Below are 25,813 nucleotides of genomic sequence, written 5' to 3'. Positions count from 1 at the left end.
AGCATCTTGAGATGACAAGAGTTTTTCTTACACTAAAGTAAAATGTGTTTCGCATTTTATGTGTTGGCCATGGTCCAAATTAAATAATCTGGAAATGCCATTAAAGGAATTTAGGACTTTAAATACTGTTACCCGTTGTTTCTTTTCTCTAGGTAAGCCTTACTACCTACAATAATTTTTTAAAAAGTCTATTTGGGTTTTAAAATATTAATTAATATATACTATCATTGTTTATTTTCACATTTTGTCAAATGTTCTACTATTGTCTGTCTTTACAAATGCCTATCTTCCTCAGAAATCCTGAGTGCATATTGGATGGTTAGAGAGTTATGCCTTTCTTTCTCGGTCCAAGATAGAACCCAAGCATTAAATTCAGAAGTATTATTAAGGGTGTCTTATCTTTAAACCATAGGAAAAATTCCACTTGATTGGAATTAAATCCTGGGAAATGTCTTCTACCACCTAGCAGAGGTCTCTTCTTGTCGTAATGCTATGAATGGACTGTGATTCTCATCAGTCTTATATACTGTTATGGGGCACTTTTGAATATAATGTTTTGGGTATTGATGAACTATTCCAGAAGCCATAAAAGTGGGGTTTATGAAATTAGCATTTCATTGTATCTTTGTATGCTAACGTTCTTTTATTTCCTTCCCTTTTCTACAGCTATGTGGTACACTGATCCTAGCACTGGCCATATGGGTGAGAGTGAGCAAAGACGGCAAAGAGGTAAATGTAGATAAAAGCAACTCTATCTCCGTAATGAGAAGCAAAGATGACAATAATGACAGATAGTAAATGTCCTATAGCATCTTTCTTAAGTGCCTCTCTTATCGTGTATGAGGTTACATGGGTTTCTACTTTAGAAAGCCAAAATTACTTACCATGTGCCTTGCATGGGGCAGTCCTTCTGGAGAGCTAAGAGGATGTGCTATGGATACAGACACATCTGTGAGCATTAAGGAAAAACCATTTCTCTGGCCTGGGTAGAGATCTAACATGACAAGCTACCCCAAAACGAGTTAGTCAACCACTTGGCCAAGGGGTAAGTCCTCAGGAAGGCTGATTTACCCCTAAGCCGTTTTAAAAATATGGGAGGAATTATTATCCTCCATGAGATAATGTATTTTGCCTCTGCAGAATCCCAGCCTTCTGTGTAGTCAATAATGGAGCAGGGGCATGCAGCTGGGTTAAGCCTGCCTGCTCTTCTGGGTCCCTTATCTGTACCGTCTAGGGTAGTCCTGACATGGTGTCTACTCTAATGCCACCCCCAACCTGTTTGTTTGCTTGTTGTTGTTTTTTTTTCTGCTTGTCTGACCCAAGTGGCTGAACAGACCAGCTCAAATCAAATAGCATGGCTTTCTCTCTTCCTCGTAGCCATCTTTCTCCTCCAGGAAGCCGCCAAGATTTATAACTCAGATTTGCTTGTAAGATCAAATAAACTTATCTTTGAGGTTTCTTCTGAGCCCATTCTTAAACTGTTTTATCACTGAGACTAAGAACCCTGAGCAATGACCTCACTTTCCCAGGTGATGTCTGTCATCCATCCCAGGTGAGGCGCTCTCCCAAATTCTCACATCATTATTCTCAAACTAGAAAGACTTCAACACAGGGAGATGTGGGAAGGGGTTCACATAGAATCTTGCCTCCTGCACTACTAAAGGCCAGCCTAAGGAACAGATTGGAGACACAGAACACCTTTCCTCTCTGCCAAGAGCAACTTCTCTAGCACATTCTGATTATCATGTAGATAATTCCCGGGGTGGTTGGTACAAAATGGAAGGAGACAAGATGTTTTCTTGGAGACTACTGTGACTCCAGATTTCAAGGGCAGCACAGTTCAAGGGCAGGTGGCATTTACCTCTTGCGACTGGAACTTGAGGCAACCATTTTAATCCAAGGCTGTCACTCACACTAGTGTGACTCACTCACACTAGTGGGATCTGGATACTGTCCAGCTTCTTGACCATGGAAACAGTCAACAAGACCCATCTGCTTCCATTACATACCTTTTCACCCCAGGGACAACGCTCTTAGGGACAGGTCCCCAGGTTTGGAAGTTTAGTTTGTAGGCACAATTCCAGCCCCAGCCTTTGAAGTCAACGGCTTACTATTTCTATTCCATGTTTCAAATGCAGGAGGGAGAAGATAGTACGAGGGAGGGTGTGGGCAGGTTGTTGATCCAGATTTATCCAAAATAGCATCACCTCTGGATTCCCTTCTTTTTTGGGGAGCGGGGTGTTGGATTTGGTTTTTTCTTTCTTTCTTTTGTTGCATCTTTTTTTTTTATTGATATATTTTTTATTTACATTTCAAATGATTTCCCCTTTTCTGGGTCCCCACTCCCCGCAAGTCCCATAAGCCCTCTTCCCTCCCCCTGTTCCTCCATCTACCCCTTCCCACTTCCCTTTTCTGGAATTCCCCTATACACTTGCACTGAGTCTTTCTAGAACCAGGGGCCACTCATCCATCATTTAATTTGTGGATTATGTCTTGGGTATTCAAAGTTTCTAGGCTAATATCCACTTATCAGTGAGTGCATACCATGATTGATCTTTTGAGACTGGGTTGCCTCACTTAGTATGATATTCTCCAGCTCCATCCATTTGTCTAAGAATTTCATGAATTCGTTGTTTCTAATGGCTGAATAGTACTCCATTGTGTAAATATACCACATTTTTTGTATTCATTCCTCCGTTGAAGGACACCTAGGTTCTTTCCAGCTTCTGGCTACTACAAATAGGGCTGCTATGAACATAGTGGAGCATGTGTCCTTATTGCATGCTGAAGAATCCTCTGGATATATGCCCAGGAGAGGTATAACAGGGTCCTCAGGAAGTGTCATGCCCAGTTTTCTGAGGAACCGCCAGACTGATTTCCAAAGTGGTTGCACCATCTTGCAATCCCACCAGCAGTGGAGGAGTATTCCTCTTTCTCCACATCCTCGCCAACACCTGCTGTCTCCTGAGTTTTTGACCTTAGCCATTCTGACTGGTGTGAGGTGAAATCTCAGGATTGTTTTGATTTGCATTTCCCTAATGATTTTTCGAGACAGGGTTTCTCTGTATAGCCCTGGCTGTCCTGGAACTCACTCTGTAGACCAGGCTGGCCTCAAACTCAAATCCTCCTGCCTCTGCCTCCCAAGTGCTGGGATTACAGGCGTGCACTGCTGCCAGCACCACCACCAGGCATTGGCTTCCCTTCTTGATGCTCTTAATTTTTCTCTCTTCTCCCCTCTCGAGCCCTCTGCTGCCTGCTTTATTGTTCTCAGTTCCCACAGAGCAGTTTGCTCAAGGTTGTGAAGGCAGGCTCTTGTCAGATCTTCTATTGTTAAAGCCTTTTCAAAGGTTTTTCTCCCTTAAGAAGAATTCTGATTCCTATGGAATGTTACAATGATACTATTAAGTTGGAAGTGAGGAGACCGCTTTAAAATGATTTATACACATTGTATCATGGTGCGACTAGATGCCTTTGGACACAGTTTAGAGGAAAGAAGGATTAAAAGCAAACTAAACTGGTTTGTTTCCTTTTTAAAATATGGATAGTGTCTTAGTCAGGGTTTCTATTCCTGCACAAACATCATGATGAAGAAGCGAGTTGGGGAGGAAAGGGTTGATTCAGCTTACACTTCTGCATTGCTGTTCATCACCAAAGGAAGTCAGGACTGGAACTCAAGCAGGTCAGGAAGCAGGAGCTGATGCAGAGGCCATGGAGGGATGTTTCTTACTGGCTTGCTTCCCCTGGCTTGCTCAGCCTGCTCTCTTATAGAACCCAAGACCACCAGCCCAGGGATAGCACCACCCACAAGGGACCCTCCCCACTTGATCACTAATTGAGAAAATGCCCCACAGCTGGATCTCATGGAGGCACTTCCCCAACTGAAACTCCTTTTTTGGTGATAACTGCAGCCTATGTCAAGTTGACACACAAAACCAGCCAGTACAGATAGATTTTCCATAAATACACCCCTCCTCTTTCCTTTCCTCTCTCTTTTCCTCCTCCTCCTTCTCTTCCCTCTTTCCCTTTCTTTCTCTGGCTCCCTCTTATTTACTTTCTTCTATCCCAAGTGAGTCCAGAGCATCCAAGACAGTTAGGTGTTTCTTCCGTCTGTACTTTACCCGGTGAATAAACTAGGGGAGGCTGGGTGGAGCAAGGAGGCTGGGTGGAGCATGGAAGCTGGGTGGAGCAGCTAGTCTGGCCTCCCAGTTCATCAGAATTCCATTTATTATTTATACTGATAAACATGGCTCTAAGTTCCTGATGGCCCCAGGATCTTGTGTCTGAGCAGAGGAAGAGGGTTTTGAAGGTGCCTACAATCTGCCTGACTTTGAGGCTCACAATTAAAAACAAAGACTAACAACCCAACCACTATTTTGAGAGTACTTTAGACTTTTGAAGATACATCCACAGCCTGAATTTTAGACCATTATTTGATTTGTGGTCAACATTTTCTTTCTCCCTGGTGTTTCTGTTAAGCAAACGAAGTGTTTAGTCTGTTAAGAAATAAAACACATTGAACGGATTAAAAGAGGGCTGTTGTCCTTGAGAGAATGTGAGTTCACATCTGGGAGTGAAATGGACGGAGCGGGGCTAGGCAGCACCGCCAGTTCCATTTAGATCTCTGCACTGTCAGCTTCCTACCCAGAACAAAAGTCAGTCCCGGGATAACACCAACCAGCCTGGCTCACAGGAAGTTGGCTTGATTCCTGTTTATCTGCAGTGAGTGGCGAAGAGTCAACACTGAGCTAAGAGCTAAATTTTATTACTGGGAAAATGGAACAAGTCGTTTTACAAGGGCTAACAAGAGCAGAAACACAGACAAGAACGGCAGGGAGGTGACATCTCTTTCTGCTAACGTGTCCTGGGAGGATGGTTTTTTTAATGGATAAACTCAATAGCTCCCAAGGCCCCAAACAAGAGATGTCTTAGGACATCCCTTTGAATCAAAAGAAGATCCTAGCTAGCATCCTCATCTTTCTGACTCACCGGGCCTACTTTAGGATTTCTCCCCCTTTCTTAAGAAACACACAGACTCTGTTTCTATGGGGCAACCTTGGTAAACTTGCTGGGTTTCAGCTGTAACAAACATTGGGCTCAGATTTCTAGCTCATTATTCAAGAAGAATAGGCGTTTGTTGGGTGCAACGGTGACGGCTCAGTAGGTGAACATGCGGCTTTCTTTCTGCCTGGTCCCTGCCTGTGGGTGACCCAGTTGGGTCAGCCTCACCATAGTCCTTACTACTGCTTATGCAGGTGTTAGCTGCACTACTTCAGTTCCCTATAAAGACAGTCCATCTGTGACCACGGTGTCTGGGCTTTCTCTACTGAGTTCTAATAACCTCGCTAGAGTCTTCCACCTGTTTAGATGTAATAGCATGGTCTGGGGATCAGACAGAATTGCCTTCCCGTAGAGGTTTTCTACGGGAAACCTCTAATAGATGGCACATCTATTTTTGTCTCTGACCTTGCATCTGCTTGTTAACAACAATGATTTCTCTGGCTTTAGCAAATATACATATACACATACATACATATATATAAAATCAATTGAAAGGGGGTTAGGGGAGTGTGGCTCGGCGACGTGGGGGAAGGTGTCCAGGCGGGCCCTTGCCTGGGCACCTCTGCCCCTGAGGGACCACACACACACAGGCATAGCAGAGAATAGAGTTTATTCAGAGTAGGGGATGGGAGTTAGTGGTAGAGAGAGGGAGAGAGAGAGAGAGGGAGAGAGAGGGGGAGAGAGAGAGAGAGAGAGAGAGAGAGAGAGAGAGAATAGAGAGAGTGGAGTGGAGGCTGGCCATGACCACGTGGAGGGGGGGAAGAGCCCCAGGGGCAGAGAGGTGAGAATGTGGGAGAGCAGAGAGCAAAGAGGGAGAGGAGGGGCAAGTAGCCCCTCTTATAGTGGGCCAGATCTCTGGGGCGGGGCATACCTGGCTATTGCCAGGTAGGTGTGGGGTGGAGCTTAGACAAAACCCCAACATCAATCCTTTGTGAATCTCATACATTCATACAAGGTATTTTTGATTATATTCATCCCTCACTCCTGGTCATCTTCTCACCCCTCTCATAACTTGTCTTGCCTTTTGCTGTTGTTGTGATAACTCACCAAGCCCAGTGTATGCTGCCCTTGTACTCATGGATGAGGGGCCATCACAAGAGCTTCGGGGTCTGTCTGCCCTTGTTCTCCCTCCTGAGAGAACTGGCTCCAGTCTTAACCATGAACCTAACACAAATCCACCCCCGCCCCCAATGAAAAACAAAGTAGAACATAAGCAAGTTTTAAATTTGTAACCCTAAAGCATTATGTGTACATGAATACTTTTAAAGGTAAAGGAGGCATTTGAAATCACAGAACTTTCCTATTTCCCCTTTATAAACTAAAAATGGGTCCAAAAGCTCAGATAGCTTACTTTTTTGGGGGTTATGAACTTGTTATATATTCAGATCCCAAGCAGAGTATGGCTGTTTCCATTTAGGCCTTCATAATTTAAGCACAGCCCTTCTTAAGGACCATTGAGTAAATATCTCCTATGGGTTATGAAAGGATGAAAAGCTTTCAAAACAAAAGGATTATTAGTGGCACCATTTGCTGTTGCACTGATTGCTAAACGTGACCCCTGAGCACTCTGTAGGTTAGAGAAGAGAGAGTCCTGAGTTTCCTTAGCCCAGCACCCGGATGCTGCAGGTAGCACAAGGACTGTATACAGCACACATGGGTGACACGGGCACAGATCTCCATCTTTAACTGTGATTGACGACTCTCAATCACTGAAGGGATGCACATGTCAATGCGTGAAGGAAAGTAAGTGGCCTGTGGGTTTGGGGAGCTCTGAGGTTTATGTATAAGAGTATACTGGGGGCTGGCGAGATGGCTCAGCAGGTAAGAGCACTGACTGCTCTTCCGAAGGTCCTGAGTTCAAATCCCAGCAACTATCTGTAATGAGATCTGATGCCCTCTTCTGGTGTGTCTAAAGACAGCTCCAGTGTACTTACATATAATAATAAATCTTAAAAAGCCAAAAAAAAAAAAAAAAAAGAGTACACTTGGGACGCATGCAGAAAACCTGAATTACACCAGATGGGTAACTCACTAACTGTAAATAGTCCTAAGATATTCTCTTCAACATCCCATAATTTGACAGTCTGGTAAAATTAAAGTTTCTGGGTTAGGTCCTTCTGAAAACGATGAGATTTGGTGTGGACTTGCAGGAAGTGGGCTTATTGCAGCCTTACCAAGATGCAAGAGCATGCTTGTTAACCCGAGCCCTTTCCCGGTGTGCCTTTCAGCCCCTTCCTGCCTTCTGTTCTACTCTGCTCAAAGGCAAACCAGTTTGGTTTTGATCACCACAGCTTTGCCTGTTCTTCAGCTCCATGTGAATGGCTCTTAGGGCATTTGTTCTTTCAAAGACAAATTTGTTCTTTTTAATACAGCTTCTTCAGCTTCACACATGGCTCCTAGCTTCATTCATGCTGTTACCAGCGTGGACTTGAAGAACTTGAGATGGTTGGTTTCAAGTCAAAATAATTAGGTAGTAATTAGGTTATCATAAAACAAAGGCTTTTATAACACTACTCTAGGTTTAAAATATACAATGTGTGAACCAAATACCCCTCCTCTCTAAAGAACTAAAAGCACAGTTCCTTTTAAACTGTTAGAAACAATTTTAAAGGGGCATTATTGTTCCTCCAATATGCCCTGCTTCATTCTAGGACAATTCAAGGCCGGGAACAGGACTTAGGAAGGTGCCATTTCAATGTAATGTGTGCAGTGCCAGGGCAGAGATTATTATTATTATTATTATTATTATTTTATTGTTATTTTTTAACTGGTTTAGGTCACAAAAGCTTCTCAGGGTCTCAGAACAGGGCCTGGCACCCAATGGGTATTTGGGTATTTGGTAAATGAGTAAAATACATATCAAGGGAAGGAATCCATCCACCCACTCTTTTCTTATTTTTTCTGTAGATCGTCATGTCTGGAGACTCAAGCACGAACCCCTTCATTGCTGTGAATATCTTGATTGCGGTTGGGGCCATCATCATGGTGCTGGGTTTCCTGGGATGCTGTGGGGCTGTGAAGGAAAGCCGTTGCATGCTTCTCTTGGTGAGCCAACATCACCCCTCGGTCCCCAAGGGTCACCCGCCGTCGGTCACAAGACTTGGACTTGCCATGCTCCATGAAACCCTAATTTATTTTAGAGAATTTGGTTATGGGCAATACTATGGCATAGGTTTTGGATTACATCAGTGTACATTAAAATATCATTATGTTCTGTTTATATTAATTAATGTTGGAAATTAATATGGCTGCAATTATTCCTTAACCAGTTTTCCCCCCCAAATAACCACACAGAAACCTTTTAATATTTCAAAGCCTTAGCTGGGCAGACCCTCAACTAACTCATCTCCTTAACCTCAACTAACTCATCTAAATTAACCCAACCTACTAGCCTCATTCAGCCACACGGATAGCTATACTTTGCAAATCTGCTATCAGAACGTCTCTTCCCATGTCTCCGGACAAAAGGCCTTTCCTCCTTCTCCTTCCCAGAGTTCCTTTTTCCCTTCCAGGAAGTCCCACCTTCCACTTCCTGCCCAGCTAATTGGTCATCAGATTTTCATTAAAGCCAATCAGAGAGTGCCTTAGGTAGGTGAGGAAGGGCAGAGACACAATTTCACACAGGGTACGCCAACCCATCGGCTTAAATCTGAGTTTACTCTGAACTTTAGAGTCTAAAGGAAGATATAGTTTAGTGAGTCATGCCTTCGCTCCTTCAGTCAGTCAGTCACACAACATGACCACGTTTCTGTCCGTCAGACACTGGGTTCGCTGATAGAGAAAATCCTAAGACAGACCCCATTGTGGGAAGAATTAGTGAAACCACACTATAGTGAAGGTGGCTGAAGAGAAGGGTGAGGCTGGAGGACGGAGCTTTCAAACCAGAGGTGGAAGTGAATGATCTATCTGTGTGGGGGAGGGCGTGTTGTTGTCTCCAGGAAGAGAGCCTGGGGTCCAGGACTGCTGTGTTTGAGAAACAGGAGTGTTTTGGGTGTGGCTGGAGAGGCAGAGGCTGTTTTCAGTAATGGAGGGAGATGTATTTGTGTCAGAGGCAGCCAAGTCTTAAGGAACATGCTGTGCAGCCACATTGCAGGGGAGATAATCAGATTTGTCAGTGAGAATCTTCCAGAAGGGTAGATTAAGCTGGAATAGCTCGTAGGCATTCACTTTTAAACGTATACACTAACGAGCAATGGGCAGATCTTGTAAAACTATTAGAAAATAATATTTGAGGGTATGAATTTGAATGGTCCAAACTTGCTTCTATAGTAAAATAAGGGCTGGGCCTGTCTGAGATGGACGGCGCTTCGCGGTTTGCTGTGAGGGAAGGCAGCGACAAGCTTAACAGGACTCCAGTAACATCTCCTGCTCTTGCTGTCTGAGGAAGGAGGCCTCTTTTGCCATTTGGGAAATTGAATTACTTGAGGATCTTGTTTTCCAAACAGACTGGTATGTGGGCTGCATCCTCTGGGCAGAGTTCAGGATGTGCACGGGGAACAAGGTTCCAAAGGGTTCCACGGTGACGATACTGTTTGGAGACCGTTTTATGCAAGTTTTCACCTTGATTTCAGCAGGGATGGAGAAACAAGGCTTAGATCCTCTAGGCTTTCAAACCTACTTCCCTTTAGGTTGGAATAGACAAGGGTTTCTGCTGAGATTTAATTGCGACTCCTTTCCTTGATCCATTTTTGAAGCAGATGTTTCTGGGAAGTAATAGATTGTGAATCTGTAGCTTCAGTACTATATATAGTGTAATAAAGGTAGACAGAGTCCGGTGCTCCACTTCTGAGGCTCTTCTGGCTTCCAGAGGTCACACGGCACCGGATATGCTGTTGGAAGTTACCCACTGCTCTGAGAGTAATGCATCCCTGTCTTGTCTTTCAGTTTTTTATCGGCTTGCTCCTGATTCTGATTCTGCAAGTGGCGGCAGGTATCCTAGGAGCTGCTTTCAAATCTGAGGTACGTTCACAGATGATGTTTGACAACTCTTACAAAAGCCCCAAAACACTGAAATCCTACACTATGGCACGAATCATTTAGCAATATTTTTTTTTCTCCCAATTTTCAGTCTAACCGCATTCTGAATGAAACGCTATCTGAAAATGCCAAGCTATTGGCGGACACAACCAATGAGGCAAAAGAATTACAGAAGGCCATGATTGCGTTTCAGAAAGAGGTAAATAGAATGTTTTAGACACTTGGGAATTTGAATATAATTATTTAATGTATAATTGTAAATTTAAAATGCTGTTGTTGTTGTTATTTTATACGTGTGGTGTTTTGCTGCTTGTATGTCTGTGTACCACATGGATTCCTGATGCCTGCAGAATCCAAAGAGGGCACTGGATCCCCGGGAACCGGAGTTACACAGGTGGTAGTAAGCTGCCCTGTTGGGGGCTGAGAATCAAACCCAGGTCCTTTGGAACTGTAGCCAGTGCTCTGAACCACTAAGCCATATCTTTAGCCCTATATTTAATTTTTTAAATTGTTGTATTCTATGAAAAGAAATTGTCCGTTTTGCAGATTTTGACTAATTGCCAATTCAAAATGTAATAAGAAAAAATATTTGGAACAGATTCTAATCCCTTAGGATTAGAAGAAATTAAGGGCATAAATTAAGAAGGTGTATATACAACAAATTAAGCTTTTATCGGACAAACCAATAATTACTTTAATATTTACAGTCTAAAACAGTAGTGCTGTGGAGTCTACCTGCCCCTCTTAAAACAGTGTGCTCCTTATAACCTTTTGAACTAGTGTTTTTGTTTATTTTCTATTGCTATGACAAAACGCCTTTTATGTATAAAATACATATTATTTGTTAATTGGGGTTCTTGTTTGTTTGCATGTCTAGTTGATTTCTTTTAGACAGGGTCTCACTGTGTAGCTCTGGCTATCCTGCAACTCTCGATATATCAGGCTTGGCCTTAAACTCCCAGACATCTGCCTGCCTCTGCCTCCCGGGTAATGAGATTAAAGGTGTGCACCACCACTAGCAGAAAAGAGGCTGATTTTACTCATGGTTCGAGAGGTGGAAGATCGAGGAGTAATTATCAGCTCAGTTCTCTGAGGTCCTCACAGAGGAGGGCATCACAGCAATGGAAGAAACTATGGACAAGATAGCCGGAGACATGAACCAAGATTCCAGGGGGAAAGAGATCCTGTTCTTTAACTGTCGGCTTTGAGTGTTCATATTTTTAATTTTTTAAAATTGCACACGAAGATACAAAGTATTAAGGATAGCTTCCGGTGTGTCGTGTTGTAGTTGCGGTTGCCTCCCATTCTCCACTCTTCTCCCCATCCTCTCGCCACTCCTACCACCTGCCCCCTTCGGCACTGCTCTAGTTTGAGGTCACACGCACCCTACCACCTTCCCTATCCTTTCCTGATCCCTGGGTGCTCCCCTCTCACAATCAAATGCAGTCCTGCAAAACCACCTGCTCTTCACAGCCCGCAGAAATCCATTCACAAGGGTATCACAGAAGCGATTCCCTCTGGCGCAGCTCCCACTTCATAAAGATTTCAGAATTCAAAACCAAAGCAGCCGGTAGCATCATGCTGACACGCACCCTATTGAGAGGGCTGACAGATAACAGATGAAAGGGCTGGAATTTGAGTTCACGTTTACAGGACCTTCCTTCCTTCCTTCCTTCCTTCCTTCTTTCCTTCCTTCCTTCCTTCCTTCCTTCCTTCCTTCCTTCCTTCCTTCCTTCCTTCCTTCCTTCCTTCCCTTCACCTCCAGCTCGCTGCCCCTTCCTGCCAGGAGCTCTCTCATAGTCCCTTCCCTCCTCCTTTCTGCTCTGACATTGTGGGAGCCCCTCTTGGGTACCACCCTGTCTCCGCAGGGCTAGGTGTATCCTTTCACACTGAGGTCAGACAAGGCAGCCCAGTCAGGGGAATGGGACCCACAGGCAGGCAATAGATTTAAGGACAACCCTGCCCCAGTTGTTGGGAAACCTCCCATGAAGACCAAGTTGCACATCTACTATGTATGTGCAGGGAGTCCAGGTCCAGGTCCAGCCCGCGTATGCTCTTTGGTTGGTGGTTCGGTTTCTGAGAGCCCCCTAGGGTCCAGGTTAGTTGACTATGTCGATCTTCCTGTAGAGCCCTTCCCCCAAATCTTCCAGAAGACTCCCTGAGCTCCATCCAATGTTTGGCTGTGGGTCTCTTCACCTCCATCGGCTGGTGGGTGGAGCCTCTCAGCGGACAGTTATGCTAGGCTCCTGTCTGCGAGCATAACAGAGTATCACTAATAGTGTCAGGTTTTGGTGCTTGTCCACAGGACGCGTCTCAAGTTGGGCCCACTATTGATTGGCCATTCACCCAGACTCTGCTCCATCTTTGTCCCTGACCTTCTTGTAGACAGAACATATTTTGGGGCTGAAAGCTTTGTGGGCGGGTTGAAGTCCTTATTGGGACATACCTAGCTGTAAGATATGGCCACTTCAGGATCTGTATGACTGCTAGAAGTCTCAGCTAGAGTCACCACCATGCTAGAGATGCCCCACCCCCACCCCTCTACCCACGCCTGCTGCTGGTTTCCATTCAGCCTCCCAGCCCTCCGACACTCTCCTGTCTTTCTCCACACTGGACCCCAAAAGCGCCATTGATCCTGAACACGCCATTCCATTCCCCTCCGCATCCCCTCTTCCACCCAATTCCCTCCCTCCCTCCCTCCTTCCTTCCCTCCTTCCTTCCCTCCCTCCCTCCCTCCCTCCCTCCCTCCCTCCCTCTGCCTCCTGTGACTATTTTATTCCCTTTTCTAAGTGAGATTCAAGCGTCCTTGATTGGGCCTTCCTTCTTGTCGGGCTTCTTTGGGTCTGTGGATTGTACCATGGGTAGCCTGGACTTTATGGCTAATTCCCACTTATAAATGAGTACATGCCGTGCATGAGGACATTTTATGTTTTTAAATTTGGGCCTCTAGCCCTTTTTCTTCATATTCTCTCTCTCTCCTCTCTCTCTTTCTCTTTCTCTCCCTCTCTCTCCCTCTCTCCCCCTCCTTCCCTCTTTCTCTCCCTCTCCATCCCTCCCTCTCTCTCCCCTCCTCCTCCTCTCCTTTCCTCCTCCCCTTTCCTCCCCTTCCTTCCTTCCTTCCTTCCTTCTTTCTTTCTTTCCTTCCTTCCTTCTTTCTTTCGTCTTTAAGGTAAAAATCAAAACTTATGGAGGCACTAAAGACATCCAACTATCTGGGTTCTTCCTAATCCTTACTAAGTTCAGCTTCTTAAGGAAGCTGTGTCAGACCAGGTTTGTCTGGTCAAGGTCCCCTGGGCTACTCTGTCTTCTATCTTAAGATCATTCCACACCCTTGGGGTACATTTCCTGCATTCCTTTTCCTTTGTGAATTCCTGTGCTCTCAAGAATGACTAGACTTTATTTTGTGAGAGGTCTCCTAGCCACACGTTTAGATTTTAGAAACCTCATTACAATAACTACATACAGTATTCACTGTAGATGGGGCTTGTCATAGAACGTTAGAGGAGGGCTGGATTTTATAGGTTATCTAACCTGATTTTTTTCATCAGTTGGAATATTGTACATTTATCATCTATCATTTAAATATTGAGTTGAAAGTTTACCCATTTTTGCTCTTCCCACTTATATATTGTTCTGGTAATCAGTTTGTTCTTCAATTTAAAAAAAAGTTGCTCTAGAATTCATCTTATTTAGTCTTAATTATTTCTGAATCTCATATGAAAAAGAGGTCTATGGATGTCTGTAAACATGATGGCTTTTTTATTTGAAAGCAGCTGTTGCTTGACTCCCAGAGTTTGTTTTTCAGGCTGAAACATCCTCGATTTCTTAGGCTATTTACTCTATGGCGCTGTTTCCCTGATTATTTATCAGTTCCTATTTGGACAGATTCCAGCTTATTAAAATTCTCCTTAAAACGTGTTTTCAAGCACAGCAATTGGATGTGAGCCAGTTCCCGTCTAAGCCCCTGTGAGAGGCGCTGTTCCCCTAACATCCTCATGACTGGACCCTCTGCTTGCCCATGCCCCTCCTACAGGATTCCCATTGGAGAGACCAGACTAATTCAAGTTGATAACAGAAGTATATGGGCAGCCTCAGTCCTCCCACAGCAGTGGGCACACAGAGCATCTTGGCCCTCTCCAGCAAGAGGTCCTGGGACTAAAGACTGTAGGGATCCAGTGAGATTTCGGGGGCAGGCATTGAGCCACCTTTACTGCCTATTTCCAGGGATTTAAGTCCCCTGTGCCAACTGTGATTTACCAAATGCTGTGTGTTGACTGTTTTGAGGTACTCTTAGCTCCTAAGGCTTAGGGCCACATTGCGCCCTGAACTTGATTTTTGTCTGCTCATCCATATAGCTGTCTTTGTTTTAATTACATTTCTTTGGGAAAGAGGTGCTGATACGTTTTGTAATGTGGTGGCATGATGCAGCGGGAGGGGGTGCCTTAGTGGGCCCATGTTGAGGCATGCCCTACTGAGGTATGAATCTAGTATAAAATGAAATTTTATTTTGGAGCATGAGAAGGGAGGAGAGGCAGACAAGGGCAGAAAGAGAGATGAGAGAGAAAGGCAGGGAACATGTGGAGAGAAGTGGGGGAGGGGAGTCAAGGGGTCACAGGAATCGAGGGAGAGAGGAGAGAGAGAGAGAGAGAGAGAGAGAGAGAGAGAGAGTAAACAGTCCTTTTATAGCAAGCCAGGCTCCTACCTGTCTGCTGCACAGAACCTAGAAGAAATGCTAACAGGTCTTACTCCAAACTCTGTTTCATCTATAAGCATAGTATAAGCATATGGACAGAAAAGTTCAGGGAACTACCACATGTATTCCCTGTTAACCTGCAGTGTAATGTGGCCCATCTAGAAATCTTTATAAGTGTTTACATAAGGGTGATGGGTCATTAACTCTGGCTTTTTACATCCAATGTTTGTACACATTACAATTTCTTGAGACAAAACTTCCTTAACTGCTCTATTGCAGGTCTAGAGAGTGGATGTCCTAACAAGCTTTATTTAGCCTTTTTATCTTCTCCCCTTTATCCTTTGTCTCTCTGTGACTCTTTAACAATAATCAGGTATGTTGTATTTCAAATATGGAATGATCTTACATATATGAGATTTATGTTCTATTTTATACAGCAAGTATACATTGATTCATATTATTTAAAATAATCAGGAAGTGTGAGTAGCTAGTTGTCTCACTCATGGGAACAAGGAGGTTGTTTGAAGAAACTCTTCTTGCTGATATTGACCTTGGAGCTAGCTAAAATCTCAGCTCTTTATCGTAAGAACATTGAGTCGTGTGTTTGTGCAACTCAGCCCTTGAACAAAAGCCCCAGTCATTATTTTTGCCTCAGTTGAACCTGTTAGGCTAAACACATCATGTGGATCTTCTTTGCAACTTTCCTGTTCTATAATGTCTAACACATCCTTTCCCCATTTCTATCTAAATCATTGATGATGATATTGAAAAAAACGTGTTCTCCTGAGAGCATAGCACAAATAATATAACAGTGAAAAGGAAATTATAGTAGTTGATGTATTTGAAAGCAGATTCTAAATGCTGAGTACTAGACTTATCACTTCATGGGGATTTTCTTATTCTTTATCCTTGCAACAAATCTGGATATTAGGTCCCATTATTAGCAACTAAGATTTTGGCAGGATGGGCTCTAACTATGAATAATATGTCTACCTAACTACAGCCATTGAAATGAAAGCTCTTTGCCTATTTTTCATGGTTTAGTTTTGCTTTTTGTTTTTTTGTTTTTTCTCTTTCTTTTCCTTCCTTCTTCCCTCCCTCCCTCCTTACCTCCTTCTCTTCCTCCCTCCCTCCCCCCTCTCTCTTTCTTAAAATAGATTCTTCTTTCATACAATATACTCTAGAGGGAGAGTCTAAATTGGAAGGCTTTATCAAATCCTTAATCGTCACCAAATCCTCCCTCAGCTCAGGGGATCCTACAGAAGAAGAGGTGGAAAGATTGTAAGAGCCAAAGGGTATGGCGGACAGAAATAAAATAAAATTTATATTTTAGCAGAAGACACATCTTCATAAAGACATTTAGAAGAACAACCCAATGTCTGATGATGTTTCTGGTTATGTTACTGACTGAGTTTCCTTATGCCTTTCTCTTCACAGTTCAAGTGCTGTGGCTTGAAGGATGGAGCTTCTGACTGGGGAAATAATTTTCCAAATGCAGAAGAGTCATGCCAATGTGCGGGATCTGATTGCGAGAGTTATAACGGATTTAGCGTTTATCGAACGGTGAGAATAAGATTCAATTTGGCAGAACCAATAGTTCTGATTTATTCTTTTCACAATGACAGTCTCTGTAAAAACTTAAAATATAGCAAACACAAAGCAAACTGTAATATGAGAATATTCAGTTACTCAAATATAAAGCTAATCTTTATTAACTATAAAAGAAGATACTTTCATTTTAAAATGAAAGTACTTTTGTCTATAAGCTTAGCATCATTTAAATCTAACATTCAAGAATCAAAGTTAGGTCAAGTACAAGCTAACATAAAAGTTTATTTTAGAGCCCGGCAGTGGTGGCGCACACCTTTAATCCCGGCACTTGGGAGGCAGAGGCAGGCAGATTTCTGAGTTCAAGACCAGTCTGGTCTACAGAGTAAGTTCTAAGTTGGCCAGGGCTACACAGAGAAACCCTGTCTTGGAAAAAAAAACAAACAACAAAACCCAAAAAGTTTATTTTATTCTGTCTTTGGTCACTATACTTACTGTCCTTTTTTTTTTTTTTTTTATTAATTAAAGTTCTGGAAAATTAATATTTTTACTTTAGTTTTCAGAAGTTAGTCTTTTTTTCCCCCAAGAATCCATTTAAGTAGAAATAAAGGATTTGATATTTAGGACTTCAGCTTCCAAATGTTAAATGTACTTGCTAATTTATCTAACGTATTGTTGCAATTGAGAAGTTGCTTTGAGTATCTGAAATCAATTTGAAAGGTGAGTTTCTATCTTCTATATGCTATATGCATCCAAAGTGTCTGAGTTGTAGGTACCAAATTTCTATTTTTTCATGTACTTTTTAATGAAAAATATGTGATTACTTCTCGTGTTTATTGATTACCTCTTGTAAGACACGTATTCCTCATTACAAGGCTTTCACACTGTGGCTGGAGAAATGCCTCAGAAGTTAAGACTACTCTTCCAGAGGACCTGATTTCAACTCCCAGAACCCACAGCATCTCCATCATGGCCCTAACTGGCATGAAAATCCCAGACATTTGCTGCTGTGGATTGGAAGTGAATGAAGTTCATTACATTAAGGGATGAAGTTTGGGAAAGACCTTCCCAGCTTTGGAGATTTTTTTAAAATTTTATTTATTTATTTATTTATTTTTCCTATTTCTAGCAAGTAGCATGATTTTGGTCAGTTTTCATACATACGTGGGTGTTACAGGGAGGACATAGTTCATGACAACACAGATTACATTGTGCAGTGTTTTTCTCTATTAAAAAAGGTAATGCTTATAATTTTCAGTTATTGAAATGTTTATAATTTGTCTGAAATTCTGTAAAGTTAGATTTCCAGGCTGATTTGAATACATTTCAAAATAATGTATCAGAGAAATGACTTTCTAAGTTTTCTTAAAGTAATATCATAAAAGCACACATAGTGGAACCTTTAAAGATAAAAGTAGAAGTCACATTTATTATTAGAGGACTTGATATTCCCTTGTGTGTCAGAGGAATATCTGCACTATACACAGCTGGAATCTCAACACAGACTTCCCTGCTGCAGGTCACCCATATAATCCATGATTAATTTGTTTATGAAAATTATAGTTGGGAGATAAATTAATACAAATTGACTTATTAATTTCTTTTGAAATTTTTGCCAAATAATTTTTACTATATTTTTAATATTGAAAGCATTTTTTTAATTTTATTTATTTATTTTTTTTTTTTTGAGACAGGGTTTCTCTGTGTAGACCTGGCTGTCCTGGAACTCACTCTGTAGACCAGGCTGGCCTCGAACTCAGAAATCTTCCTGCCTCTGCCTCTCAGAGTGCTGGGATTACAGGCATGTGCCACCACCGCCCAGCTGAAAACATTTTTAATTTGAATGTATTCTAATCATATTCTCCCCCTCCCCCCCCAGTCCTTTCAGACCTTTCTCCTTACTCTACCCTCCCAATTTCAAGTTCTTTTGCAACAAACAAGCAAACAAACAAACAAACAAAAATCCAGTACAACAGCAAAACCCCTAAGAAAAGAATGTAACCCCCAACCCAATCCCCTACCAAACTGTAACCAAATAAAAGCACACAAAAAACCTGTGGGGTTCATTATGAGTTGGTCAGCTACTCCTGAATGTGAGTTTTGGACTGGAGTGCTGGTTGGTCCCAACACTCAGGAGCTGCATAGCTAAAAAAAAAAAAAAAAAAAAAAAAATTGGCTCAAATGCTCTTTAGCTCTTTGAGTAAGAGTAAAATGGAAGGCTAGGGGGAGAAGAAGTAATTCAATTCCTCTTTTTTGACCTTGGTACCAATATGAAATGCCAACTTAATAGGAAATCAAAATTTTACTACTAAACACAATGCTTTCTTTTCTTTTTAAAACAGACCTGTCTTTCTTCAATCAAAGATCTGATTGAAAAGAACATTATTATTGTCATCGGAGTTGCTTTTGGACTGGCAGTTGTTGAGGTACAGTATAATAGTGTGATCACCTGTGCACACATTTGTAATAATTGTAACATTATAGCATGTGGGTCCAGCATGGCCTGGGTGGGGACAGAATGACAGGGTTTCTACCCCAGAGACAGGGCCAGCAGGCATGGGCCTCCAGGAGTGTCCTTTACTGCTGGGACAATAAGGCCTGTTTACACAATACAGTAAATATTTTCACGTTTCTCCTTTGAGGAATGTCCTCCCTGATAAGGACTCCAAAATAATCTGAGACAGAAAAGGTGTGGTTAATGTCTCAGCAAAATAGGGGACCTTTGGGACTGCCCTTAAGGCTGTAGAAAAGAACTCTAAAAACATGGGTTCAAAGAATGTATAATTTCTCAACTAGGCAAAATATAAGGGTGCAATATGAATTACGAGGGGCTTCAGGAATCTAAAGAGACAAAAGCAGTTGAGCTATGAGCCAACCTGTCAGAAAGATACAAAGACAGACACAAATGCAGGCAGATTCCGGAGTTCAAGGTCAGCCTGGGAAAAGCTAATTTAGGTCCAGGTGTGGTAGAAATGGTAATTTCAGGACCGGGCCCCACCCAGCCAATTCACTGCTTAACAGATAGGCAGGCAGATCTCTCGCAGCATTAAAAGAACAAGTGTGTTTGCCTTGGGCTGGGGTGACTGGATGCTGAGTCATAGGATAGCCAAAAGGGAACCTGGAATAAATAACCGAATTGATATGTAAATAAAAAACTGAGCTTTTGGTCTGCTTGAGATGAGCTAGCAGAAAGTGATAGCAGTTCTTCAGAATTTTTCTCTATGGAGAGCTGAGCTCTCTGGAGCTCTCTGGAGAGCGAAAACAGTGCTTCAAGAATTTTTTTTCTAACAGGATTTCTGATTGTGATCGGAAAAATCAATGGAGAGCAAACATATTTCTTTTAGAATTTTTTTCTAACAGGATCTCTTGGTTAGAAATTCCAAGCTTTACCTAGAGAGCTGACACAGCTTTTTTAGGATGTTGTCCTAGCAGCTTTCCAGAGAAGGCCGTCTGAAGATCGAACACAGCTCTTTTAGAATTTTTTTTTTATGACTTTTCTGGTTTTGATCAGAGAACCCAAGAATCATTTTTAAAAATTTCCTAACAGGATTTCTGACTTGGTTGGAAGATACAAGAATGTATTTATTTATTTATTTATTTATTTATTTATTTATTTATAGCAACTTTTCTGACTTTGGTCAGAAAACCCATGAGCTATCTAGAGAGCTTTTACAATTTTTACTAGCAGAGAGAGCAGAAAGCTACCTGTCTCAACCAGAGTTTTTACAATAGCAAAAAAAAGCTGTCTAGAGCAGAGCAGAACACACACACAGACACACACACACAAACACACACAGAGAGAGATAGAGAGAGAGAGAGAGAACCTAAGCTACCTGCTTGGACCCATGATTTGTTTTTGCTGCTCCCAAAGACCCCCTCTCTCAGAATCCTGGACCTAAGCAAGGCTCATCCTCGGCAGTAACATATGCTCATGATGAACCAAAGGAAAGTGTTTTCAAAGGACCAGGTATTTACTGCCTAGGTCACAGCATCTCTTTGAATCATTCTTGAGTCTGGAATAGGTAGGATTATATTTCTATAAACCAAGAAGGGCTGAGGCTGCTATTTCTAAAAGGTCTTTTTGTTTTGAGGGAAAAAAAAAATCTGTACAATTCTTAGTGGTAGGTATCCCCTTTGCATCAAAATTAGTACAATGGTTAAACGTCTCTGAAGTGAGCTCAGCAGAGAGCGGGAATCCAAAGCAGAGGAACTACCCCGTGATTGCTCATCTCTAGCTGTGATCTCGAAACAGGAAATACAAGCTAAACTCAAAGACATGAAGAAATGCTTTTTCCTCTAATTCATTCTAGAGTAATCCGAGAATTTCTAAACATCTTAAGTCATTTCCTCAAGTGTTCTCAGCCTTGTCACTATAAGCAGACTTGGAGAGGTCTCCTGGAAAGCTCTGGGTGAGGTTGGTGTGCCACTCCACAAATTCAATTATTGATGCTGACAAATACATTCTCCATCGGATTCTTATCTTGATGGACTCCTTGGCATTTCTTTTTATGACCCGAAGGAGGGCTTTTATAGGGCCTCAATATTTGCCAAGAAGATGAAATAACACATTTTCAAAGGAGCACTTATGGAATTATCTCAGATCTTGAGAAATGGAGGTATCAAATGAGTTGGTCTCGCTCATGAGCTTATGTCAACACAGTAGCAAGAATTCGAACACTGTGCGGAATCTCTCTGCTAATCTCTGCTGAGTGAAGTTTGCCCCCTTGTCATGGAATGCTGTGAGCACTGGTCGCTTTGGGTGCTTCAGCCGATTACAAATTCCTGTCACACCACCACTTGGTAGGAATTTCCCTTGAGAGTAAAGCGATGTAATGTTCTAAGTGGTTCCTTGTGGCATTTCTCTGCCAAGTATCAGAAAAAAATTGGTACTAATAGCATCAAAAAAAATTACTTTCTCATAGCCAATATTAAAACATACCCATGTTGGTAAAGCATGGATTTCTTTGAATCTGATTGAGAGTCTAAGTCAAAGCTACTCTGCATTAGGTCTGTCTCTAGATTCCGACGTTTGTTCTGTATCCTTTATTCCTTTCCTTTGTATTCTGGCTTCCTGATAATTTAGAAATAAGAGACAATGGCTATAGAGGTGAGGAATATACCCATTGTCATATAAACATATGGGGCTCACACACTTGTGCTTTGACAGAGTTGGACTTAAATCATGCCCGAGAAACAGCTTGTTGGTGAGCACAAGGTTAATAAACTCAGAGACCCAGGCTTAATCACCAAGAACTAAGACTGGGAGAACAGGCCTTAGATGAGGTTAAGTATTAAATTTCAGGCTCGAGTCAATTTTAGAGAGACGACTCTGACAGAATACAGTTCACGCACGCTTCTAAGAGGTTTGTTGGAGCCGAGCCAAAAGTCACAAGGACATGATTGATTGGAAGGATTGGGGGCTCGCATATCATAGCCAACGTTATTACCGGGTATCTTAACAGAGCGAGTGGGAAACACGGTTGCAAAGAGGAGCAGCACATATCAATATTTTATGGATTTGATATACTCTTTGTATTTGTCACACACTTAGGGGCAATTTTAATTCTCCTCTATGCCTTTCCAGTGAAATCGCTGAATAAACACGCTGTACACAGTAGCTTACCTTGTGGAGTTTGTTGTCTACTGCCATAACTTCCAGCCTTGAGTGAGGGGGTTAGTTACATCGAGATGCCTGGACTATCTGTAGCTGTGCAGAGGAGCTGACTGAAAGAATTGTTAGATAATTTCCTTATTTGGTTTCCCAATTTAAAGTCTGTCTTCCCTCTAGAGTTTGATGTAAAAGAAAAAATATTTAGTGCCTGATTCCAAAGAGACCTTTGCAAATGATCCTTTGGTATCCAACTAGTAGAAACCTGGCCCTGATTAAACTTTAGCCTTAGAATCATTATGTGAACCTCTTAGCACATATGTTCTCTTCTTCCAATTTCAAGGAAACACAAAGATGTGTAGAGAGAAAATATCAGCTCATAAACATTTTTCAGGAAGTAGATTCAATTTCCCATAGACCTAGTGCAGAAAATCTATGCAGACATCTTCTCAGAAAAAAAATCATGTTTCATATTTATGCCTTAGGTGGGAGCTTCATTAAGACTGTACCTGAGGGGTTCCTCCCAGAGTGCATACTAGAAATTCAGATGAGATGCGTATACTTGATTCTGAAAAAATCATCTATGGATGTTTGGAATTCTTACCTAGAGTTAAATAATCAGATTATTATTCTTATTAAGAAGTAGTGAAGCAGTTTTCGGTTTTATATTCACTAAATAAAAATTATCAAATGGTGTGGACTATGTACCACTTATAAGGAGAAAGGTCTACCTCACAGGAGCAAAGCCATTCAGAGAAACTGTCATTTTACCACTTTTGGAAAAACAGCTTCAGCATGTGGGAGTCTGTGCATAAACACACACTTAGCAGCAAGTCTGCTGTAAATCTTAGTATACGTCATAAAATGGTTAATTTCTCTTCTGTTTTTCTGAACATAAATGTTCTTACCTGATAGAAAGACACGAAAGAGGTGTGCTATTAGTGATAAAAGGCTGATATAAACAACCCCACGAGAGTGCTTCATTCAGATCTTCAATCTAAGGCCTGCCCCATCTCAAGGAGTGCTAGGTATCCATCTCAAGGCAATAAAGACTGTATATGCCGGAGCTCGATATTTTGGTCATTTTATTTCTTGTTTCCCAACAACAAGGTTTGGGAAAAAGGCAAACCAATTAAATCACTTTTGAGCCCTGCATCTCAGAACATCCTGAATCAGAAACTGCTCTAGAGAACTGCTAGCTGTTGTTCTTTTTTTTTTTTTTTTTTTTTTCTTTTAAGACAGGAAAAAGTTGACCGCAGTCCTCATTTGAATTATGCTTCTAGGAGGATGTTAGTGAGGAAGTCAGCACAATAGGGGCATTCAAGATGACAGGGCAAATGTCGCCTTCCCCCCCTCGCCCCTTTCAGAGGAGACAGGGAAGGGTTACAGTCTTCATTTAAGTACACACAGGTCGTTTCTATCATACATCAGAACCAAAGCATTTAAGTCACGAACCTCAGAGCCAATTAGAGCCGGTTCTGAGGGTCCTTTCCCTCAGAAGAACTAATGAGATAGGATTCATGCCCTAAATATTCAGCTGTGTTTTTCGACTTTAAAAGAAAATTCCAGAGTTAAACTGTTACCCATAGTTTACAAGTGCATATTTTTTTCCCGTTCTTCAAAAATTTACTCATTTTTTTTCACTTGTAAGCATTGCCTGAAACTTTAGTGGAAGAAATTTTAGACTCCTTGATTTCTGTGCAGATGATCCAAAACCAGATGACCGTGGTCTCTCAATGGAATCAATAAGTATATTTAGTTCCTGCAGGCTGTCAGGTCCCAGAGTTCAGAGGGAAATGCTGACAGAAAGATATGTACGTAACATAAGAGGAAACCATCCCGGAGTTGTAGCTGATGCTGCACAATTAAGTAGGGCCATTGGAGATTGACTGGCAACCTGACATACTTACACACACACACACACACACACACACACACACACACACACGCACGCACGCACGCACGCGCACACACACACACACACACACAGACAGAGACAGACAGACAGACAGACAGACAGACAGACAGAGGGGTGAAAGAGACATCTCAGTCTTGGATAATAATTTCCCGTTCAGTAGACAGTTTCATTTTCCATATTATACTTTAACCTCCATATCAATCCTGTGCTTTCTTTCTAGATTCTTGGCTTGGTGTTTTCCATGGTGCTGTACTGCCAGATTGGAAGCAAGTGAATCTTCAGACATACCTAGTCATTGCAAATGCCATTTGAGTTTTTGTTTCGGCTTTGTAACTTTAAATACTGTAAATATCAGGAGCAAATGTCTCATTAAAATGTCTTAGGCAGACGACAGGCATCTTCACATGTATTCAGCATGTTTAACTGTGAAGGACATGATAAAAATGGTTTTGTGTATTTTTTCTCACAATAAAAAGTGTGTTGATGCTTTTTTTCCGTGTCTGGCTGTTGTCTAAGTAGCTCTGTGTCTCTAGTTGATGCTCACCTGGAGATTCCCAGTGGAATAACCTTGTCTCTAAGTGACAAGGTCACAGACTCTAGGACAGTGACTCTGGAATTTTTTTTTTTTTCAAAAACATTGCTCTGTTTCATCAGGTATATCAGCGGCTGATGATGAGATTGTCTAAAGTTGGAATACTTAAGGATGGCCCAGCTGTGTAAATCACCATACTGTAAGAAATCTTCTGTACCTTTATGTGTCTGGGTTTTGCTTCAGATGTACTCTAAGCACAAAAAAAAGTGCATATATATATATATTTGGTTTTTTTGGATTTGTGTTTTTGAGAGAGGGTTTCTCTGTGTAGCCCTGGCTGTCCTGGAACTCACTATGTAGACCAGGCTGGCCTCGAACTCAGAAATCCACCTGCCTCTGCCTCCCAAGTGCTGGGATTACAGGCATGTGCCACCGCCGCCCAGCTGGACACAACAGTTAAGACTACATTTTCCTTCTAGTTTGTGGAAGTATGTTTTTAATTTTACATTCTACTGAAATATAATGTGCAGCAAAATGAATAACCCATGAGTGTGGAACTCTGGGCTTGCACATGTGCCTGTGTCAGCCCTGTCCAAGGAACACAGTCTTAGCACGCCATTGCTCTCTACTGCCCCTCCCAATTCTGTTAGAGCAGTATTCACATTTGTATCTCTTTGCAAATCTACTTACTGAGGTCTGTTGGAGCCTATAGTCCATGATGCTGGGGTGCTGGGATGCTGGATGCTGGATGCTAGGATGCTGGGATGCTGGGATGCTGGGACGCTGGGATGCTGGGATGCTGGGATGCTGGGACGCTGGGATGCTGGGATGCTGGGATGCTGGGACGCTGGAACGCTGGGATGCTGGGATGCTGGGATGCTGGGACGCTGGGACGCTGGGACGCTGGGATGCTGGGATGCTGGATGCTGGGACGCTGGGACGCTGGGATGCTGGGATGCTGGGACGCTGGGACGCTGGGACGCTGGGACGCTGGGACGCTGGGATGCTGGGATGCTGGGATGCTGAGATGCTGGATGCTGGGATGCTGGGATGCTGGATGCTGGATGCTGGGATGCTGGGATGCTGGGATGCTGGATGCTGGGATGCTGGGATGCTGGGATGCTGGATGCTGGGATGCTGGGATGCTGGATGCTGGGATGCTGGGATGCTGGGATGCTGGGATGCTGGATGCTGGGATGCTGGGATGCTGGATGCTGGATGCTGGGATGCTGGGATGCTGGATGCTGGGATGCTGGGATGCTGGGATGCTGGGATGCTGGGATGCTGGATGCTGGGATGCTGGATGCTGGGATGCTGGATGCTGGGATGCTGGGATGCTGGGATGCTGGATGCTGGGATGCTGGATGCTGGGATGCTGGATGCTGGGATGCTGGATGCTGGGATGCTGGGATGCTGGATGCTGGGATGCTGGGATGCTGGATGCTGGGATGCTGTATGCTGGGATGCTGGATGCTGGGA

At 42.7% G+C, this 25,813-nt stretch overlaps 1 protein-coding gene across 3 annotated transcripts in view; it reads left to right on the top strand.

The window, feature by feature from the left end:
- The window catches only part of Tspan8 (tetraspanin 8), a 36,337-nt gene extending 12,045 nt beyond the window's left edge, over nucleotides 1-24,292 (top strand). For all 3 annotated transcript variants that reach the window (XM_052165584.1, XM_052165581.1, XM_052165582.1), the window contains 7 exons: nucleotides 667-729; nucleotides 7,966-8,103; nucleotides 9,943-10,017; nucleotides 10,127-10,234; nucleotides 16,166-16,291; nucleotides 18,619-18,702; nucleotides 24,023-24,292. In XM_052165584.1, coding sequence (XP_052021544.1) covers nucleotides 667-729; nucleotides 7,966-8,103; nucleotides 9,943-10,017; nucleotides 10,127-10,234; nucleotides 16,166-16,291; nucleotides 18,619-18,702; nucleotides 24,023-24,076 — 648 coding nt within the window. In that variant the 3' untranslated portion in view covers nucleotides 24,077-24,292. The remainder of the gene's footprint in view (nucleotides 1-666; nucleotides 730-7,965; nucleotides 8,104-9,942; nucleotides 10,018-10,126; nucleotides 10,235-16,165; nucleotides 16,292-18,618; nucleotides 18,703-24,022) is intronic.
- Nucleotides 24,293-25,813: the final 1,521 nt, after the last annotated feature.

This window comes from Apodemus sylvaticus, chromosome 20, assembly GCF_947179515.1.
Source record: "Apodemus sylvaticus chromosome 20, mApoSyl1.1, whole genome shotgun sequence".
Lineage (NCBI taxonomy): Eukaryota > Metazoa > Chordata > Mammalia > Rodentia > Muridae > Apodemus > Apodemus sylvaticus.
The sequence above is the reverse complement of the archived record's forward strand: the minus strand, read 5'-3'. Positions and strand labels throughout refer to the sequence as shown.